This window comes from Ranitomeya imitator, chromosome 3, assembly GCF_032444005.1.
Source record: "Ranitomeya imitator isolate aRanImi1 chromosome 3, aRanImi1.pri, whole genome shotgun sequence".
NCBI classification, from domain to species: domain Eukaryota; kingdom Metazoa; phylum Chordata; class Amphibia; order Anura; family Dendrobatidae; genus Ranitomeya; species Ranitomeya imitator.
Window position 1 is genome coordinate 473,869,116 of NC_091284.1, and position 21,242 is coordinate 473,890,357.

The window sequence follows — 21,242 nt, forward strand, 5'->3', positions numbered from 1 at the left end:
TTTAGATGGGAAAACTTGTTTTCATTCAGTTGCAGAATAATTCTGCACACAGGTATTCTCCTAAGAGACAAAATCTCACCTGTACCAAAATAATGGGAAGAAAGTATGGAGAAGGCTCGGAATGGCGCATGATCCAAACAAACCACATCCTCTGTAAAACATGGTGGAGGAAGTGTGATGGCATGAGCATGCATGGGTTCCAATGGCACTGGGTCACTAGTGTTTATTGGTGATGTGACTGAAGACAGAAGAAGTTGTATTAATTCTGAAGTGTACAGGGCTATTCTTTATGCTCAGATTCAACTAAATGCAGCAAGGTTGATTGGATAGTGGTAAACTTAAGGCAGAAAAACCCACAAACAAGCAACAACTGAAGTCAGCTGCAGTAAAGGCCTGGCAAAGCAACAAAAATGAGGAAACTCAGCGTTCGGTGATATCCATGGCTTCCAGACATCAGGCAGTCACTGTCTGCAAAGGCTTCTTCTACAAAGTATTAAATATGTACATTTTATTTATGATAAAGTTAAATTGTCCAATTTCTTTTGAGCTCCTGAAATTAATAGGATTTGTAGAAAAATGGTTGCAATTCCTAAATGTTTCACAGGATATTTTGTTAAACCCCTTTAAACTTGAAAGTCTACACTTCAATAGTATCTCAGTTGTTTCATTTTAAATACAAATTAGCACCATGTAGAGCCCAAATCACGAAGATTTGGTCACTGTCCAAATATTTCTGAACCTGACTGTGTGTGATCAGCTTTGTTGCAAGTTAATATTTTTGATAAATGGATAACCCCTTTAACAATAGCAAAGAAGAAGTTATTATTCAAACATCATCCAATATCGATAATGCACTGTATGTCTTGTAAGTTGAATATCATTTGTAGGCACTTTTATCGCACTTTTTTGAGTTTAATAACTTTACAACTGAGCAATATTGCAAATCATACAAAACACTTTATTGGTTCAGTCTTCTATTATGTAACACTTCATTTTAACATTTAGGATGCACGTAAAATGTATGAAAGCAATCATTGCAGATGCATCAACTTTACAGAATGTACAGTAGTCGTCCATGCCAGGCCACATGACCAACTGCACTTGCGATGGGCATGGCCAATCCTGGCAAACAGTTAAACACAGGGCAATATTCCAGTACACATGCAAATACAGGATTTTTATTCGATTATAGCCTATAGGACAATATTCATGGAAATTGTTCCTTTAATCTATATAGGCCCACAATTTTGTGTGCATTAATTAGTATTTTTTTTTTTAAAGGACTCCATTTTTATGACACCAAGTTTAAACGGTTTGCATAGCCTTCAGATGAACTTTCCAATCTATTGCTATGTGACAACATGCTGTTACTTACTGTTCACAAGGAGTCAGAACACTAAAATCCCACTGATTAATAAAATTATGGGGCCACATTGCCCTGTAACATTGTAAGAAGCTAAATAGCGGCTCTTTTCGCAGCACCTGGACAGGACTGGCACTATACAGAAAAAATGCTAAAGGGGACTTGGTGTTTGTGGTCAGACCCCTTTGCTTAGGAAAATAAGATCCTGCGTTATACAATTACTATAACAATTAGACCACCCATTCTCCTGGCTCCCTCTCCCACTATAAGTGGTGGCTAAAAACTTTGGAGATACCCTTTAAAAATACAATTTTGGCTGCTAATAGAAACCAGTTGGAGGAGCAGAATAACTTACTGCATATGATGTAAGCTTTACTATTGGTTTAGTGCAATAACTCCTAAATCTCCCTCGAAACAGTGAAAATAGTGCCATGTGACTATATAAACTGACTTTTAACCCCTCTAAACATTCATTTTCAATCCCATAGCCACGTTTACACAAGCGTTTGCTTACTTTTGAAGAGAAGAAAGACTGTGCAGCAACTTAGGTCTAGTTGGGTTTCACTTTGAATTAAAGAGTACCCTTTGTTTTATGATTCCATAAATCAATAGTAGACATCAAAATCAGAAACTCAGGAATACATTTTATCAGAAAAATCTGCTTCTTCTCCTCCTGGACTGATCATTCTCAATACTGTCAATTAAAGTGTAAAATCTGTTAACTGAATAAAATAATTGCTATTAGTGTGATCGGAGACAGCAGCTGGTGCTCATCGGATGCTATGGAGAGGAGCTAGAGGCAGACACAGACACTGTCAGGTTGGCGCTGTTATACTTATCAGGCCGGTGTCACACTTGCGTGTGCAATGTGAGAAACTCGTGCGAGTCTCTCGCATCAATACCCGGCACTGCCGCCGGCACTCGGGACCGGAGCATTCAGCTGCATAGAAATACATGCAGCCGCACACTCCGGTCCCGAGTGCTGGCAGCAGTGACACCACAAGTGTGACACCGGCCTTACACTAAGTACACGCATGCACCTTTCTCTTTCGCTTCATTGGGGGGACACAGGAAACCATGGGTGTATGCTGCTGCCACTAGGAGGTTGATACTATGCAAAAAAAAAAAAGGGTTAGCTCCTTCCCAGCAGTATATACCCAACTGGCAGAAAGCTAATCAGCTAATCAGTTTTAGCTTAAGGTACCTTCACACATAACGATATTGTTAACGATATCGTTGCTATTTGTGACGTAGCAACGATATCGTTAATGAAATCGTTATGTGTGACAGCGACCAACGATCAGGCCCTTGCTGGGAGATCGTTGGTCGCTGAATAAAGTCCAGAACTTTATTTCGTCGCTGGACTCCTGCTGACATCGCTGGATCGGCGTGTGTGACACCGATCCAGCGATGTCTTCACTGGTAACCAGGGTAAACATCGGGTAACTAAGCGCAGGGCCGCGCTTAGTAACCCAATGTTTACCCTGGTTACCATGCTAAAAGTAAAAAAAAACAAACACTAGATACTTACCTACAGCCGTCTCTCCTCCAGCGCTGTGCTCTGCACTCCTCCTGTACTGGCTGTGAGCCGGAAAGCAGAGCGGTGACGTCACCGCTCTGCTTTCCGGCTCACAGCCAGTACAGGAGGAGAGCAGAGAAGCAGAGCGCAGCGCTGGAGGACAGACAGCGGTAGGTAAGTATCTAGTGTTTGTTTTTTTTTACATTTAGCATGGTAACCAGGGTAAACATTGGGTTACTAAGCGCGGCCCTGCGCTTAGTTACCCGATGTTTACCCTGTTACCGGCATCGTTGGTCGCTGGAGAGCGGTCTGTGTGACAGCTCTCCAGCGACCAAACAGCGACGCTGCAGCGATCCGGATCGTTGTCGGTATCGCTGCAGCGTCGCTTAATGTGAAGGGGCCTTTAGTGTCAGTAGGAGGTGGACACGGGCTGCTCTCAGCCCCGTATCTACCTTAGGTTTTGTTGCTTTTTATTAATGATCTCTATTTTTCAGATACAGCTTGTGATCTGGGCGATGGAGTGTAATGGGTCACTCCGCTTTCCTCAGTGTGTTATGCATTATGCACAGTGCGGGGCTGGGATTCACAAGCTGGGTGGCCGCACAGGCGCAGTCTGCGAGACTGCATCTGAGGTCAGACGGGCAGCGCTCACTGCACCTGCCCCAGGCAGAAAACAGCGCAGGCGCCGGATTTGATTTGAAAACAGCGCGGAGGGGGCGGCGCCCTGTGCCGAAGAAGCCTTCGGCTGTGTGGCATGTGCAGAAGGGGGGTTAAGACCTGCCTCCACGACTAAAGACAGGTATTTTTGCGAAATTATAAAACGCTTTATTTTTGCTTTGACTGCAACAATAACTAAAAGAGCTACCTTGTCAGAATGCAGCATTACTGCTGCACAAGGTGGCTCTTTCAGTTTCTAATGGCTGGAGGGGGTGACAGAGTCCCTTTAAAGCCTGGAATGCGGACTCAGCATCACAAAGTCCCTCACAGGCCTTTCCGTCCACGGTTCTCGCCTATTTGGTGAAGAACTAGACAAGATAATTTCCAATGCCATGGGGGGAAAAAGTACGTTTCTACCACAACAGAAGGAAGTGTACGCCCCGTCGTACAGTTCCTTTTCGCTCCTTTTGGAGGTTTCAACCACAGGGTAACCCCCACCAGGACAAATCCCCAGCACGTCAACAAAGGAAAAGACTCTCCTTTAAGCCCGCTCCGACCTGGCGTTCAAGACCTACACAACGCCGGCCCTCCAGGCCAAGCTCCAACAGATTCTCTTCAGCATGATGGGTCGCCCCCCACCTGGGAAGTCTCCCAGGGTAGGTGGTCGTCTCCTTCAGTTTCGGGACGAGTGGTTATCCGTAGTCGTCTCCTATGGTTACAAAATAGAATTTTCTACTCTCCCTTAATCTCGCTTCTTCAAGTCCAGTCCACTAAAAAAATCCCTCTCATTTTGGGTTTTTTTCCAAGGTTATCGACTCCCTCCTCCAGACCGGTGTCAGTCTCCGTCCCCAGACGAGAACACTTCTCAGGTTTTTATTCAAACCTGTTTGTCGTTCAAAAGAAGGACTGCTCAGTTCGTCCCATTCTGGACCTCAAACTCCTGAACAGATATGTACGACTGCGAAACTTCAAGATGAAGTCCCTCCGATCCGTGATAGCCTCCATGGAACCAGATGAATTCCTCTGCTCGGTGGACAGTCAAGATGCCTACCTGCACATCCCTATCTTTCAACCGCGCAAGAAATTCCTTTGTTTCGCCATTCAGCGGCTCTACTTCAAGTTCTCGGCACTACCTTTCGGATTGGCCACTGCCCCCAGAGTTTTTATCAAAGTGATGTCGACAGTGATGGCCATTCTACGCAGCAGAGGCATAATCACCATTTCCCATTTAGACGACATCCTCATCAAGGCCGGAACCTTCTCGGAATGTCAGGACAATCTGCATATCACCCTGGACGTTCTCGTTCGGTTGGGCTAGATTGTCAACACCGTGAAATCCTCTCTGATCCCGGTCCAACGTCTTGTGTTTTTGGGAATGCTCTTCGACACCTCACAAGCAAAGATCTTCCTACCCAAGGAAAAATCCCTAGCTCTCATGCACGGAATACGGTCTCACAGAATCTCCTCTCCCCGCTCCCTCCGCTTCTGCATGAGCATACTACGTAAGATGGTTGCTTCAATGGAAGCATTTCCATTTGTGCAGTTTCACAAGCGCCCTCTCCAACTCTTCCTTCTGGCGAGATAGGACAATTCGATCAGTTCTCTGGATAGGAGTATCTCGATCCAGCCGCGGATAAAACTGTCCCTGATACAGTGGGAGCGACTTCAGTCGATTCATCTTGGGAGGTCCTTCCTTCCCTTTCACTGGAAGATCATAACAATGGACGCCAGCCTTCTCGGCTGGGGAGAAGTGTTCCAAGATTTGACGGTCCAGAGTCGGTGGTCAGCTCAGGAATCCACCCCACCCATCACCATTTTAGAACTCCGAGCAATATTCCCCTCCCTGCTACATTGGCAGGAGCTCCTTCACAGATGTCCAATTCGAGTCCAATCCGACAACGCCAAGCGGTGGTGTACATCAACCACCAAGGGGGAACTCAAAGGCGGGCAGTGATGTCAGAGGTCGCTGGGATCCTGTCTTGGGCCGAGCTGAATGTTCCAGCAATTTCCGTGGTGCACATACCGGGAGTCGAAGATTGGGCGGCAGATTTCCTCAGCTGAGAGGGGCTTGCTGCAGGTGAATGGTCTCTGAACCCGTCAGTCTTTCACATGATCTGCCTCAGATGGGGAACTCCAGACGTCGACCTAATGGCATCCAGGCTCAATCACAAGGTTCCGCAGTTTGTGTCCAGGTTCCGCGACCCGCAAGCAATCGGATTCGATGCGCTAGCGATATCTTGGGCACAGTTCTCTCTTCCGTACCGGTTTCCACCTCTACCGCTGATCCCCAGGGTAGTAAAGATAAAAGCGGAGGGTATTCCCGTGCTCCTCATCGCCCTGGATTGGCCACGGAGACCCTGGTGCGAAGAGTTGGTCAACCTTCTAGCGGACACGCCATGAAGACTCCCGGATTGCCCGGACCTTTTGTCACAGGGGCATGGTCGTTGAAAAGCCGCGGTTTTAAAATCATCTGGTTTCTCCGATCAGGTCATGCAAACTATGATCAAAGCAAGGAAGCCTTCGTCTTCCCGAATTTACCACCGAACATGGAAAGCATACTTCCGCTGGTGTGAAGCTCACCAAACCGCTCCAATGGTCTTTCATCTCCCATCCATCTTGTCCTTTCTACAATCGGGTCTGGAGTCCGGACTGTCCCTTAGTACTGTTAAGGGACAGGTTTCGGCTCTGCCAGTCCTGTTCCAAAGGAATTTGGTCGTTCGAAGACAGCTCAAAACTTTCATCCAGGGTGTTTCTCACTCCGTTCCCCCCTACAAGGCCCCAGTGGATCCCTGGGACCTTAATTTGGTAATTGACGTCTTACAGCAGTCTCCGTTTGAGCCACTGCGTGAGATCTCTTTCACATTCCATTCCTGGAAGGTCGCTTTCCTGGTCTCTATCACTTCAATTAGAAAGGTCTCTGAGTTAGCAGCGCTTTCTTGTCGTTCCCCTTACATGATTTTTCACCAGGACTAGGTAGTCCTACGTCCGGTTCCATCTTTTCTTCCCAAGGTGGTTTCCGGTTTTCATTTGAATGAAGACATTGTGCTTCCATCTTTTTGTCCATCTCACCCTCGAGAGCGGTTGTTGCACAAACTGGATCTAGTAAGAACTTTACGTGTTTATCTGTCCAGAACTGAGCCTTTCCAGCGCTCAGATTCTCTGTTCATTATCCCAGAGGGTTCACGAAGGGGTCTTCCTGCGACCCGGTCTACCATTGCTCGATGGATCCGTTCCACCATTCTGGAAGCTTACCGTCTAAGAGGTAGGGCACGTCCACTGAGGATTACGGCACACTCCACGGGTTCAGTAGGGGCCTCCCGGACAGTTTGCCATTAGGCATCAGCCTCGCAGCTCTGCAAGGCTGCTACATGGGCCTCCATTCATACCTTTATTAAGTTCTACAGGGTTCACACTCATGCTTCATCTGATGCGAACCTTGGTAGAAAGGTCCTGCAGACGGCAGTGGCCTGAGTTTCTGACTTGAAGGTATTATACTTCTTCCCACCCTTGGGACTGCTTTGGGACGTCCCATGGTTTCCTGTGTCCCCCAATGAAGTGAAAGAGAAAACTAGATTTTGGGTACTCACCGTAAAATCTGTCTCTTGGAGCCTTCATTGGGGGACACAGCACCCGCCCTTGTTTAATGTTGTATCAGGTTCTGTTATTATCTGTTACATTCTCTGCTTCTCCTTCTGCTTTCTCACTAACTGATTAGCTTTCTGCTGGATGGTGGGTATATACTGCTGGGGAGGAGATCACTTTTTTTTTTTTGCATAGCGTCAACCTCCTAGTGGCAGCAGCATACATCCATGGTTTCCTGTGTCCCCCAATGAAGGCTTCGAGAAACAGATTTTACGGTGAGTACCCAAAATCTAGTTTTTTGTCATTACATTTAAAAGGGGTTGTCCAAAAGAACATAAAATTCTCCATTTTTCTCCAGAAATAGCACCATGTGTGTTCAGCTGCAATACCAGATTCACCCATGAAGACTCAAAGGGGTTTTAAGAGGAAAAAAATTGCATTTTAATTAATAGATCTTGGAATAATAATAAGATCCACAATTGGATTTGTTAAAAAAAAATGTTCCTGTCTCAAAATAATCTTATAAATGTGCCCCGGTTATGTCTTATCTGCTGTATCTAACCATACAAAGCTGCTCCAGTTCACAGATGGCACAAACCACAGCTCCTGGCCAGGGGAGGACCCACAACTCACTTAGGATAATTGACTATACAGATAACATAGCAGTGACTTATGCGGCTTTCTGTCAGATAACTAATTTGTCTGCCTGTTTTGTCACAGAAGCAAGTGTTTCTGCCAGGTCACCAGCCCTCTGAGCCCATCATAAATCAAGTCAGTGATGAAGGAGCTCTGGCAGGTACTGCTGAACTTATGTCACTGACTTGATTTATAGTGAGTTCATAAGGCTCGGGCAGAAACACTCGCTCCTATGATGAAACAGACAGGGAAATGTGTTACCGCACAGAAAGAAGCAGCTGTGTTGTCTGTATTCGGTCTGATGCTTCTTTCTCTGGCCAAGAGTTGTGGTATATGCTGACCAATAAGTGGAGCACGTCTTCATGGATCACTCACAGCAAATGAAACAGTAGATAGCAGGGGCACATTTATAAGATTATCTTAACACAGGAACATTTTTTTTTACACTGATTTCTCAATTAAAGAGGAATGGACTGGCAATAAAAAGGTATTTGGGGGGTTTAAATCATGCTGGCAGATTCTCTTACGAGATCTTGGTTCTGCAGCCTGTACATAATCTTGCTGGCATAAACTATGCTTCTCATACTGAAATCAAAACAATAATCAACAAGCGTACCATAGAAATATGGCCGAGAGTCAATACCCATCACTCCTCCAGTATCACTGCCCAGGTTCACCGGACCAACAGAACAACTCCACGAGACGTGTAGAACAAAAAACATGGAGTGAAAAAAGTCCCACAGAACATAATAGTAATTAGAAAAAAAAAATGTTATTAATACAAAATTACATATAAATCAATTTAGTAAAATGTTATTGTTGCACATACAGAGAGGAAATATTGAGGAGACATGCAAGTACATCGGGTTACATAGGAGAAACTAGGTAAATCCAGAGTAGGCTAGATAGGAATGATAATCAAATGACCAAAATATCCTTATATCCTAGAGGAGCCGAAAAAATACATAGGTGCAAGAGAGCAGTACCCCATAATCACTGCTAATGAAGTAGTCATTCCCACATGCTTACCCATATGTGAACGGATGGTCCACCCAGCTCGCCCAGCGGCCCCTTGACAAACGTTTCGCGCTCCAGCTTTCTCAAAATGGGGTCAAGGGGCCGCTGGGCGAGCTGGGGGAACCATCCGTTCACATATGGGTAAGCATGTGGAAATGACTACTTCATTAGGAGTGATTATGGGGTACTGCTCTCTTCCACCTATGTATTTTTTCGGCTCCTCTAGGATATAAGGATATTTTGGTCATTTGATTATCATTCCTATCTAGCCTACTCTGGATTTACCTAGTTTCTCCTATGTAACCCGATGTACCTGCATGTCTCCTCTCTGTATGTGCAACAATAACATTTTACTAAATTGATTTATATGTAATTTTGTATTAATAAAAAATTTTTTTTTTCTAATAACTATTATGTTCTGTGGGACATTTTTTTTACTCCGTTTTTTTGTTCTATATGCTTCTCATACTGACTGGCCTTTGATTCTTTTACATACTATCCCTTTCAAAGTACACTTGGCATTGCATATTACAAGAATGGACAGTAGAAAGACGTTTCTTCTCCATAACATGGAATGACAGGCAATTTTGATGACCGAATTTAAAATACTTAAGAAAAACAAATCGGATGTAACCTGAGGTTACTACAATTCAGAATCAGCTTGTTTCTCCCCTTTAAGATACATGTGTATGTCATATACAGACAAATGTGACAGTAAGAAGTCCATCAATCACTGTACACCACAAATGTGTTTTCATTAATCATAAATATATTAGCTGGTTGTGTGAATAGATTTTATATATATCTTCTTTATAGATTTATGTCCCTGATTATCTACAAAATTCACATATTAGTAGAACAAAATAGATTTATTTTACTTACATCCCTCCAACAAAATGCATTGCCTGTGATATACTTTAATGGTATTGTTCTGTCAGTCTTTGTAAAAAAAAAAATAATGATAATGTGTGAGAACGTACATGTAACATCCTGATATTGCACTGAACAAGCTGTAGTTCAAATACATAAATTAGAGATATTTTCTAAAGTTTTCTTACGGAATATTTATGGAATCTATGGCCCCTTTGAAAAATACTATATAATGTTTGGGATTTTGTCAATGAGAAGCATACATACAACCTTCTATCTACAGTAGGTTACACAGAGGTAGAACTGGAAAGAAACAAAACATTCAAATTAAGGTTCATGCAAATGTATGTAACAGGCAGTGACGATAGTCAGGTGTCTGTTCACAAATGGCAGTTCTTGAATTGGTTCTTGTAGAAAAATATTCCGATCAGTCCAACGGTACCTTTTTTATATGGATCTAAATGAAAAAACCAGAAGAGACATTATAAAAAGTGTGCACATGACGTAAGTAAACTGGAGAAACGTGGAGCTCAGTAAAGTGGGTTGACGAAGGCCAGGCGCAACATAATTTATTGTGACACGAAACATGATGTCCGAGATGCTAGCATGTGGAAAGAGGATTGCAGGGCTCTGGTCCATCGGCCACAGACTACTAACTCGGCCACTAAACCAGGGTCCTGCAAATCTTTTTGCTCATTACCAAAATGCAATACAATGAGTAAATTCTTGTGTGATTAGAAGACATTCGGTCCAAACTTTCATTCAAAACCTTACCCCTTAGGGAAGCAGCTACATTTTTCAAATTTGACGTGTGTCATGTTAAGTTGAAATGTGGAAATTACTTTGGAATATTTGTATTCACCCAAAGTTCTTCTGTTGTTTTTTGTTGTTTTTTTTTTTCCATAGTGGTTAAGGCTACTTTCACACTAGCGTTAACTGCAATACGTTAAAATGCGTCGTTTTGCAGAAAAAACGTATGCAGCAAAATATTTTGCTGCATACGTTTTTTCCCCATAGACTTGTATTGGCGACGTATTGCGACGGATTTGCATTCGTCGGTATACGTCTTTCGACGGATGCGTCGAAAAGAGGCGACACGTCGTCTGGAAAAAAGAAGATTGTAACGTTTTTTGTCTCCGCCAATAAAACGTGTCTCGGCGCATTCGTCGGCATGCGTCTTTTGCTAGAATGAAAGTCTATGAGCGACGGATGCGTCGAGACACGTCGTACGACGCAATGCAGCGCTGCAATACGTTTTTTTCTACTGAGCATGCTCAGAAACAGGTGTTTTTATCTAAATGGCCAGACATCCCCAAATCTATATAAACCTGGTCTGGGCCTTCAACCCCCACATATGCCAGCAAGACTCAGAGAGAAGAAGAAGCCTCCAGCCAGCCGGACACCAAGAGCCCAGCCTGGACACCAAGAGCCCAGCCGGACCCCAAGAGCCCAGCCTGGACCCCAAGAGCCCTGCCGGACACCAAGAGCCCTGCCGGACACCAAGAGCACAGCCTGGACACCAAGAGCCCAGCCGGACCCCAAGAGCCCAGCCTGGACCCCAAGAGCCCTGCCGGACACCAAGAGCCCAGCCGGACCCCAAGAGCCCAGCCTGGACCCCAAGAGCCCAGCCGGACACCAAGAGCCCAGCCTGGCAGCAAGGACCAGACACACTACAACAGTGTGAGTATATTATAATAATAATAATAATAATAATAATTTTATTTATATAGCGCCAACATATTCCGCAGCGCTTTACAAATTATAGAGAGGACTTGTACAGACAATAAACATTACAGCATAACAGAAATACAGTTCAAAACAGATACCAGGAGGAGTGAGGGCCCTGCTCGCAAGCTTACAAACTATGGGGAAAAGGGGAGACACGAGAGGTGGATGGTAACAATTGCTTTAGTTAATTGCCAATTGCCATTTGTGTGTGTGTGTGTGTGCGCATTTGTGTATGACGTACTGACTATAGCAAGAGCTTATAAAACCTGAATCCAACCTGAGGCCTGCCGTCATCCTGCAACAGCCATTGCCATGCTACAGTCCAGATCCACCGTGAGGCCTGCCACTGTGAAGATATCAAGCTCCAGCCGGAGGACTGATGGCCGTGTGTGTGTGTGTGTGTGGGTGTGTGTGTTTATTTTTGTACTGCTGTGTGCTTTTGTATGTATGTGTTCACGTGCCTGCACCTTATTATGCCTTCGTCAATATTGCGACTGTTCATGTGTTATGCTTGCGTTATGACTCGGCTTGCAGGTATGTTTGTGTGCGTCTTGTTGGTTGCATGTGCATTTGTCAATGCCATATTGGTTAATATTGATTTTTGATGTATTTACTAATTAAGGTACCGTCACACTGAGTGACGCTGCAGCAATACCGACAATAATCCGGATCACTGCAGCGTCGGTTTGGTCGCTGGAGAGCTGTTACACAGACAGCTCTCCAGCAACCAACGATGCCAGTAACCAGGGTAAACATGGGGTTACTAAGTGCATAGCCGCGCTTAGTAACCCGATGTTTACCATGGTTACCAGTGTAAAAGTAAAAAAAAAAAAAGGTAAAAAAAAAAATATCCGCTGTCTGTCCCCGTGCTGTGCTTCTCTGCATTGTGAGCGCCAGCCAGCCGTAAAGCAGAGCAGAGCGGTGACGTCACCACTCTGCTTTCCGGCCGCTGTGCTTATACAGGGCAGAGAAGCAGAACGCCGAGGGACAGACAGCGGAACATAAGTATGAAGTGTTTGTGTTTTTTCTTACTTTTACACTGTTAACCAGGGTAAACATCGGGTTAATAAGTGCAGAGCCGCGCTTAGTAACCTGATGTTTACCCTAGTTACCAGTGAACAAATCGCTTAATTGGCGTCACACACGGCGATTCAGCGATGTCTACATAAAGTCCAGCAACGAAATAAAGTTCTGGACTTTCTGCAGCGACCAATGACATCACAACAGGATTCTGATCGCCGCTGTGTGTCAAACTGAACGATATCGCTAACCAGGACGCTGCAACGTCACGGTTTGCTAGCGATATCGTTCATTGTGACGGTACCTTTAAGGTACCGTCACACTTAGCGACGCTGCAGCGATACCGACAACGATCCGGATCGCTGCAGCGTCGCTGTTTGGTCGCTGGAGAGCTGTCACAAAGACCGCTCTCCAGCGACCAACGATCCAGAGGTCCCCGGTAAACCAGGGTAAACATCGGGTAACTAAGCGCAGGGCCGCGCTTAGTAACCCGATGTTTACCCTGGTTACCAGCGTAAAAAAACAAACAGTACATACTTACATTCAGCTGTCTGTCCCCTGCCGTCTGGTTACTGCACTGAATGCTGGCCGTAAAGTGAAAGCAGAGCACAGCCACAGCGGTGAGTCATCGCTGTGTGACTCACCGCTGTGCTGTGCTTTCACTTTCACTTTCCGGCCAGCAGTCAGTGCAGGAACCAGACGGCAGGGGACAGACAGCTGAATGTAAGTATGTACTGTTTGTTTTTTTACGCTGGTAACCAGGGTAAACATCGGGTTACTAAGCGCGGCCCTGCGCTTAGTTACCCGATGTTTACCCTGGTTACCAGCAAAGATATCGCTGAATCGGTGTCACACACGCCGATTCAGCGATGTCTGCGGGGAGTCCAGCGACCAAATAAAGTTCTGGACTTTATTCCCCGACCAGCGACATCACAGCAGGGGCCTGATCGCTGCTGCGTGTCACACTGGACGATATCGCTAGTGAGGACGCTGCAACGTCACAGATCGCTAGCGATATCGTCTAGTGTGACAGTACCTTTAGTATAGTGTTTTGTGCACCTTTTTTTTTTTTTTTGTTTATTAAAATGGATGTATTATTGCAAAGTCTAATGGTCTGCAGCTTGAGGTTATATTTTTTTTTTTTAAATTTACTTAACCATTCCCATTCGATGTACTTGTATTTTAAAATAAAGAGCATTTCTGCTCCATTGTGATTTAAAAAAAAAAAAAAAGAAAAAAATTATATATTAATAAAATGTTTCTTAAAAAATTGTCCGTAGTATAATTTCTTAAAGGTAAATTTAAATCAGGTGTATGTACCAATGGTTACACATGCAATACAGAGTTGTTTGAGTGGTCATTTTTTAATAAAGGTTATCCTTTGAAATTTTATTTCGGGGAGGTAATTGTTTTTTTTTTAAAACATAAAAATATTTTTAAAGGTGTCTCACAGTTTACCTTTTTTTGTTTTTGGGACATGGAAAAGAATGGTATAACGTGCACCAGTTTTTGGGTTTGGGTGTTCACATATTTTTCTCATTTTAACATGGTGTTTAGTGGTAAACATTACCTATTTCTGCTTTGGTCTAACTTTCAATCCATTATACTTATTATATTGCAGATAGAGTAGGGACCACACTGACCGGCATAAGCCACCTGGACCACAGCCACCTGGCCCACATCCAGAAAATCTGAAAAGTAAGTTTTGAAGACCCCAAATCTGCTACTTCAATGTGTAGAGCAGATTGCAAGTGTCTTTTAACTTACAGACCTACCAGGACCACAGCCACCTGGACCACAGCCACCTGGACCACAGCCACCTTGACCACAGCCACCTTGACCACAGCCACCTGGACCACAGCCACCTTGACCACAGCCACCTTGACCACAGCCACCTTGACCACAGCCACCTGGACCACAGCCACCTGGACCACAGCCACCTGGCCCACATCCAGAAAATCTGAAAAGTAAGTTTTGAAGACCCCAAATCTGCTACTTCAATGTGTAGAGCAGATTGCAAGTGTCTTTTAACTTACAGACCTACCAGGACCACAGCCACCTGGACCACAGCCACCTGGACCACAGCCACCTTGACCACAGCCACCTTGACCACAGCCACCTGGACCACAGCCACCTTGACCACAGCCACCTTGACCACAGCCACCTGGACCACAGCCACCTGGACCACAGCCACCTGGACCACAGCCACCTTGACCACAGCCACCTTGACCACAGCCACCTGGACCACAGCCACCTGGACCACAGCCACCTTGACCACAGCCACCTTGACCACAGCCACCTGGACCACAGCCACCTGGCCCACATCCAGAAAATCTGAAAAGTAAGTTTTGAAGACCCCAAATCTGCTACTTCAATGTGTAGAGCAGATTGCAAGTGTCTTTTAACTTACAGACCTACCAGGACCACAGCCACCTGGACCACAGCCACCTGGACCACAGCCACCTGGACCACAGCCACCTGGACCACAGCCACCTGGACCACAGCCACCTGGCCCACATCCAGAAAACCTGAAAAGTAAGTTTTGAAGACTCCAAATCTGCTACTTCAATGTGTAGAGCAGATTGCAAGTGTCTTTTAACTTACAGACCTACCAGGACCACAGCCACCTGGACCACAGCCACACAATGTCCTCTTCCGGCAGCCCTCCTCCACAGCAACAGCAGGTATCGGTAAGTAAAAAAAATTTTTTTGTTTTTTTTTTTAAATTTACATCATTTTGAGTCACTACATGCATTTATTATGTTTAAACAGGAATCAGAATCCGATGAGGAGCTGTCGGAAGGGACCGAGACGGGTGGAGACATCGAAGTGGAGGAGGAACCAAGTGTAAGTAGTGGTGAAACACTTGCTTCACACATCACACTGCACCGTACACAAAACAGAATTTCATATATAACGTAACACAGAAAACATATACATACATTAAAGCTAATTTTTTTATCCTTTATTTCAGTCTCCTGCTGCTGCTGCTGCTGCTGCTGCTGCTGCTGCTGCTGGTGCTGCTGAACGTCCAGCACAGCATGAAGGTTCTCCCAGGCGCTCCCAGAGTCGGCGGACTCGACGCCGCGGTCGGCCATCAGTGAGTCGGTTTTTTGTGGGGCTTCAATTGTTAATTTTTTGCTTTCAGTCTACTAATTTTTAATTCTTTCTTTTTTTTTTGTTCTAACAGGCTTCACAGTGTGCTCCCGAATACGATTCAGATATCGATATTGAAGCCCTCATCGAGGAGGTTCGTGAACGGGAGCCACTGTGGAACATGGCTGACCGCAGGCATGCTGATACCAGTGTCACCCGTCGGCTCTGGTTGGAAGTATGCCGGAACATCTTTGCGAGGTGGGAGGACCTTCTTCCACAGCAGCAGAGCAAACTATGTAAGTATTCACTTTTCAGTGATGTTTTGAGCTGAATGTAATGTCTTGCATTTACGAATATTTTTTTTTTTTTCTTCATTCCTGTCTTCACAGGTACCAAGGTTAGGAAGCGGTGGCGGTCATTGAGGGATCGCTTTAAGAGGGAGTTTAACGAGGAGATGCAGGCCCCGAGTGGCTCAGCAGCAAGGAAGAAGAGGAGGTACAGATATGGCCCGAACCTCTCCTTCCTGAGGGAAACCATGCTGAGTAGAGTGTAAGTATTCAACATCACAGTAAGAACCTGTCTAATCACAAAACTTTTGTTTCAGTCCGGCCTTTTTCATATCAATATATTAACTTATTTTTTTTTCTTTCACAGCACCTACTCCAGCCACCGTGCGCCTGCATCTACCTCTGCACCCTCTGAAGCGATCCCTCCTGAGTCCGCCACCGGGGACCACGTCGGTAGGCCCCACACCTCTCACCCCTCTGTCCCCTCCACTTCATCCGCCTCTACCAGTGGAGTGCAGCCTTCCTTACTCGCATCTGATGGTCAACAGATAGCGTTCCCTTTACCCCACCCCTCTGACCCTGCCACCTCTACACCACCGGTAGGTTCATGGCGGCAGCGTCAGAGGGGTCAGGAAAGGAGCTATGCTCCTGAGTTCTTGCATCTAAATGCAGGCTTCCAAAATTCATTTAAAATTTTGGGAGAACAAGTGACTGCTGGTTTCAGCATGATGCAATCACGCATGAGTGAAAACCACCATGAAATCAGCAGTCGCTTGGATAGACTGCATTTAGATGTAAGTCAAGCTCCAGCCAATCTTTTTTTTCAGTCCATGCTCAGGAGCATGGAAAAGCTTTCTTTTGATCAGCAGATGCGGGTAATGAATAGCTGCCATAACGCTCTGCTGAAGGTAATTAACGAACCCCAATCTACCCCCACACCTCCCCACACATCCCAGTCCCAATTTCAACACCATGCCCCACAATATCACCGCCAGTCCCAATATCCACATCACTCTCAATATCAACATCACTACCAATACCCAACCCGGCCCACAACCCAAATGTATTCACCCGTGTTTTCTTCATCTTTGCCCAGCTTTCCTTCCCCAGTAAGTTTTCCACCTACCCCAACACAACACCCCTCTGGTCAGCCTCCTGTTTTCCCCCCCCCTTCCACTACAGACGCAACAGGTAGGGTTTCCCCAATCCCACCTACCGACGTGGTCCAACCTTCCAGCCCCTCCTCCCATAGTTACTCCACCCAACAATACCAGGACCTGTGAACCTGGAATGTACTTGTACATAGTTTTTTTTTGCCAAAAAAAGAAAGGTTCTTTAAATTACCAAAAAAAAAATTGTGTGGGAAAATTACCCACAAAAAATATATTTTTTGAAATAAACATAATTCTGGTTTACAATCTACTGTGTGTGTGTGTTCATTAATTAAGGTAAATATGAAAGGTTAAGTGAAAAGAAACACCAGACGTTTTCAAGGTTTAACAAAATGGTTTTATATTATATTAGCAAGCAAACCACACACACTTTTTTTTTTTTTTTTTTTGTGGCAGTTGCTACCAAAAAATTTTGGAAAAAAAAAAGAAAAAAAATTAAAAAAAAGTCACACAATTATGTCTTGCCATGGAATCCGCCCAACAGGTGACAAAAAATATTCAGCAAACTGTTCCCTCATCCTAGTAACAGAACCGGTGGAGCGAACAGAGGCACTTCGGTAATCCCACAAGGATGTCTCCAATTGTTCGTCATCCAAGGTAACGGGCTCCTTTGAAATAACAAAATTATGGAGCACCACACATGCCTTGACAACATCGTCTACAGTTTTTGTATCCAGTTTTATTGCCGTCAGCAGAACTCTCCACTTTGCTGTCAAAATACCGAAAGAGCACTCTACCACTCTTCTTGCTCTGGTAAGACGGTAATTAAATACCCGCTTGGTGCGGTGTAATTCACGGCTGCTGTATGGTTTCAGTAGGTGCGGCGACAGTTGAAAGGCTTCATCACCTACACACACATAGGGCAAGGCTGGTTCACTGGTTCCTGGGAGCGGTCTTGCTGGCGGGAAATTGTATGTATCTCCATACAGGCAGCGACCCATCGGAGAGTTTTTAAACACTTGGGAGTCGTTGGACCGGCCATACGCTCCTATATCCACAGCAAGGAATCGGCAGTTGGCGTCAGCAATAGCCATGAGTACAATTGAGAAGTATTTTTTATAGTTATAGTACTCTGATCCTGTTCCTGCCGGTTTTGCAATCCTAATGTGTTTGCCGTCCACAGCACCAACACAATTTGGAAAATTACACATTCGCTCAAATTGTTCGGAACTTCTCATCCAGATTTCCATTGTTGGTTGTGGGATATACTCCAGCTGTAAAGTGTCCCAAATCGCACGACATGTGTCCTTCACAATTCCGCCAATAGTGGAAATCCCCAGCCGGAATTGGAAATGGAGTGAAGTCAAAGACTCACCCGTAGCTAGGAAGCTGCAGGGAAAAATAAAAAAAAATGTAAAAAAAAATTGCACAGACCATCAACCAAGAAAAACAAGTGGAATGGCCTCAAACCAACAAATTACATGCTACAGTAAATGCGGCGCAATGTGTCAGCGCAGTATTCTCTGCAGCATGTAATAACATTCAATATGACCAATGACACAAGAAAAAAAAACAAGTGGAATGGCCTCACATAAACCAACAAATGACATGCTACAGTAAATGCGGCGCAATGTGTCAGCGCAGTATTCTCTGCAGCATGTACTCACATTCAATATGAGCAATGACATAAAGAAAAAATGCTTACCGCAGTGTCACCATGAGCCGCTCCGCCGGTGTGATGGCAAGCCTCATCCTTGTGTCCTGCCTTTGGATGACATCCTCTATTTTTCCAACCAAATAATCGAAATGTTCCATCCTCATCCGTACATAACTAAAGAATTTTTGGGGGTTGCACCGCAACTCCAGATAGAGAGTGGACTGGACACCCCTGGTCATCCGCAGCTCATTGATTGGATGTATCCAGAATCGTCGCCTTCTCCGTTGCATCATCCGTCTTTCTGCTGCCGCCTCCTTCTCCCGCACTATGATATCCAGGCGATTCGTCTCAAATATAACTTCAGTAACCAAACTCGAAATCCTCCCAATTACACCATCCATCATTGCCACTAAACTAAAACCCTCAAAGATGTGCTGTAAATACAGTCAGTATATAGATTTCCCTAGTTTCCAGTAGCCAATCAAATTTTGGTGCCTCCCATTTTAAAAACGGATCCGTCGTAAAAACGTATGCAACGGATGGAAAAAACGTATGCAACGTATGCAACGCATCCAGCATTTCAACGGAACCGTTTATCGGATTTGCGACGGTTTTGCGACGGATCCGTCGAAATGCTGTATTCGTTGCATACGTTTTGCAGTTTTTTGACGCATCCGTTTTTTCGGGAAAAAGACGTTTTTGGGACGGATTGCAGTTAACGCTAGTGTGAAAGTAGCCTTATTTAGGTCAATACATTTTATGCTTATTTATAAACAGTTTTCAATATATATATTCTCTACTTGTGGAACAGACAATAATACCAGACAAATTAGTTAAAGAGGATCTTTCACCAATGGACTCACTATGTAATAGTGGCTGCAGAGTAGAATAAAATGTGTTTGTTTTTTATTTCACCACTATGTGGAGATATTCGCAATTAAAGTATTTGACCTCTAATGAGTTAATGCTCATTAAGTCCAACTGGCTGGTATCAGATAGTTTTGAGGGGAGGGGTGGTGTACTACTTCTCCCTGTATGATGTTGCCTAACAGGCAGCAACATTCAAAGGAGAGAAGACAAACCCACCATTGATTGTAGCAGATTTCTCAGTGTGTAAGATGTAATGTTACAAATCTGATCTCCTGGTCTAACCTCCTGGGTCATCCCATGTCAAGTGAACCAATGATTTTTACCTCTATATTTGTAATTCTTTTGAGATTTCGTTATTTGGTAATAGTGTCAGAGAATGCAAAATGTGAAGAAGAAAAAAAATTCTAGATTTTTTTTTTCTTTTTAATTGATTTTGAAATTTCGGAAAAAGTGCGAATTTCAATGTTGCCCGCCTTTACATGACTCGTCATAACTCAGGCTAGAAAAAAGATAGCGAAATAAAATAAACACCATTCTACTCAGAACTGTACAGGCTTTCACCAGATATGTCACAAGAGTAGCTTTGTTAATATGCAAAATTTAAAAATGCATTTATGAAAAAAACGTTTCATTTAAAAATTTCAAAAACTGCACATGTGCCTGCTATGCTCCTAGCCACATCTGTATTAAAATACAAAATACAAGTTGGGATCATATTTAAAATAATAAAACTATTACAGTGTCAATTCGAAAATCTTGAATTCAGATCTGTTCAGCCTGTGGTCCAGGGTGGATAAAAATCAATGTTTTTAAAAAAAAAAAAAAAAAAAAAAAAAAAAAAAATCGGATTTTTTTTTTATTTAAATCGGATTTTTTTTATTTAAATCGGATTTTTTTCAGTAAACTGCTTTTTGAGGAAAATATTTTACCATCCAAAGGTTCTTCCATCATGAGATAAAGCTGAGTTGTTTAACTCAGTAGAATAAAGGCTGTACAGGTCCTTCTCAAAAAATTAGCATATAGTGTTAAATTTCATTATTTACCGTAATGTAATGATTACAATTAAACTTTCATATATTATAGATTCATTATCCACCAACTGAAATTTGTCAGGTCTTTTATTGTTTTAATACTGATGATTTTGGCATACAACTCCTGATAACCCAAAAAACCTGTCTCAATAAATTAGCATATCAAGAAAAGGTTCTCTAAACGACCTATTACCCTAATCTTCTGAATCAACTAATTAACTCTAAACACATGCAAAAGATACCTGAGGCTTTTATAAACTCCCTGCCTGGTTCATTACTCAAAACCCCCATCATGGGTAAGACTAGCGACCTGACAGATGTCAAGAAGGCCATCATTGACACCCTCAAGCAAGAGGGTAAGACCCAGAAAGAAATTTCTCAACAAATAGGCTGTTCCCAGAGTGCTGTATCAAGGCACCTGAATGGTAAGTCTGTTGGAAGGAAACAATGTGGCAGAAAACGCTGTACAACGAGAAGAGGAGACCGGACCCTGAGGAAGATTGTGGAGAAGGACCGATTCCAGACCTTGGGGAACCTGAGGAAGCAGTGGACTGAGTCTGGTGTGGAAACATCCAGAGCCACCGTGCACAGGCGTGTGCAGGAAATGGGCTACAGGTGCCGCATTCCCCAGGTAAAGCCACTTTTGAGCTACAGAGAAGCAGCACTGGACTGTTGCTAAGTGGTCCCAAGTACTTTTTTCTGATGAAAGCAAATTTTGCATGTCATTCGGAAATCAAGGTGCCAGAGTCTGGAGGAAGACTGGGGAGAAGGAAATGCCAAAATGCCTGAAGTCCAGT

General features: G+C 44.1%; 3 protein-coding genes across 4 annotated transcripts in view; 1 reads left to right on the plus strand and 2 right to left on the minus strand.

The window, feature by feature from the left end:
* Positions 1-9,183: 9,183 nt before the first annotated feature.
* The window catches only part of MGAT4A (alpha-1,3-mannosyl-glycoprotein 4-beta-N-acetylglucosaminyltransferase A), an 86,740-nt gene continuing 74,681 nt past the window's right edge, over positions 9,184-21,242 (minus strand). For both annotated transcript variants that reach the window (XM_069757499.1, XM_069757500.1), the window contains exon 16: positions 9,184-10,101. In XM_069757499.1, coding sequence (XP_069613600.1) covers positions 10,072-10,101 — 30 coding nt within the window. In that variant the 3' untranslated portion in view covers positions 9,184-10,071. The remainder of the gene's footprint in view (positions 10,102-21,242) is intronic.
* LOC138670296 (uncharacterized) lies at positions 14,978-17,112 on the plus strand. Its single transcript, XM_069757501.1, has 6 exons — positions 14,978-15,082; positions 15,165-15,239; positions 15,367-15,492; positions 15,583-15,784; positions 15,878-16,037; positions 16,143-17,112. The coding sequence occupies exons 1-6, from the start codon at positions 15,038-15,040 to the stop codon at positions 17,056-17,058; spliced, it is 1,524 nt and encodes a 507-aa protein (XP_069613602.1). The 5' UTR covers positions 14,978-15,037; the 3' UTR covers positions 17,059-17,112.
* Positions 17,271-19,263, minus strand: LOC138670297 (uncharacterized). The gene is made up of 2 exons (XM_069757503.1): positions 18,593-19,263; positions 17,271-18,276 (listed from the first exon to the last, which is right to left on the minus strand). The coding sequence occupies exons 1-2, from the start codon at positions 18,946-18,948 to the stop codon at positions 17,394-17,396; spliced, it is 1,239 nt and encodes a 412-aa protein (XP_069613604.1). The 5' UTR covers positions 18,949-19,263; the 3' UTR covers positions 17,271-17,393.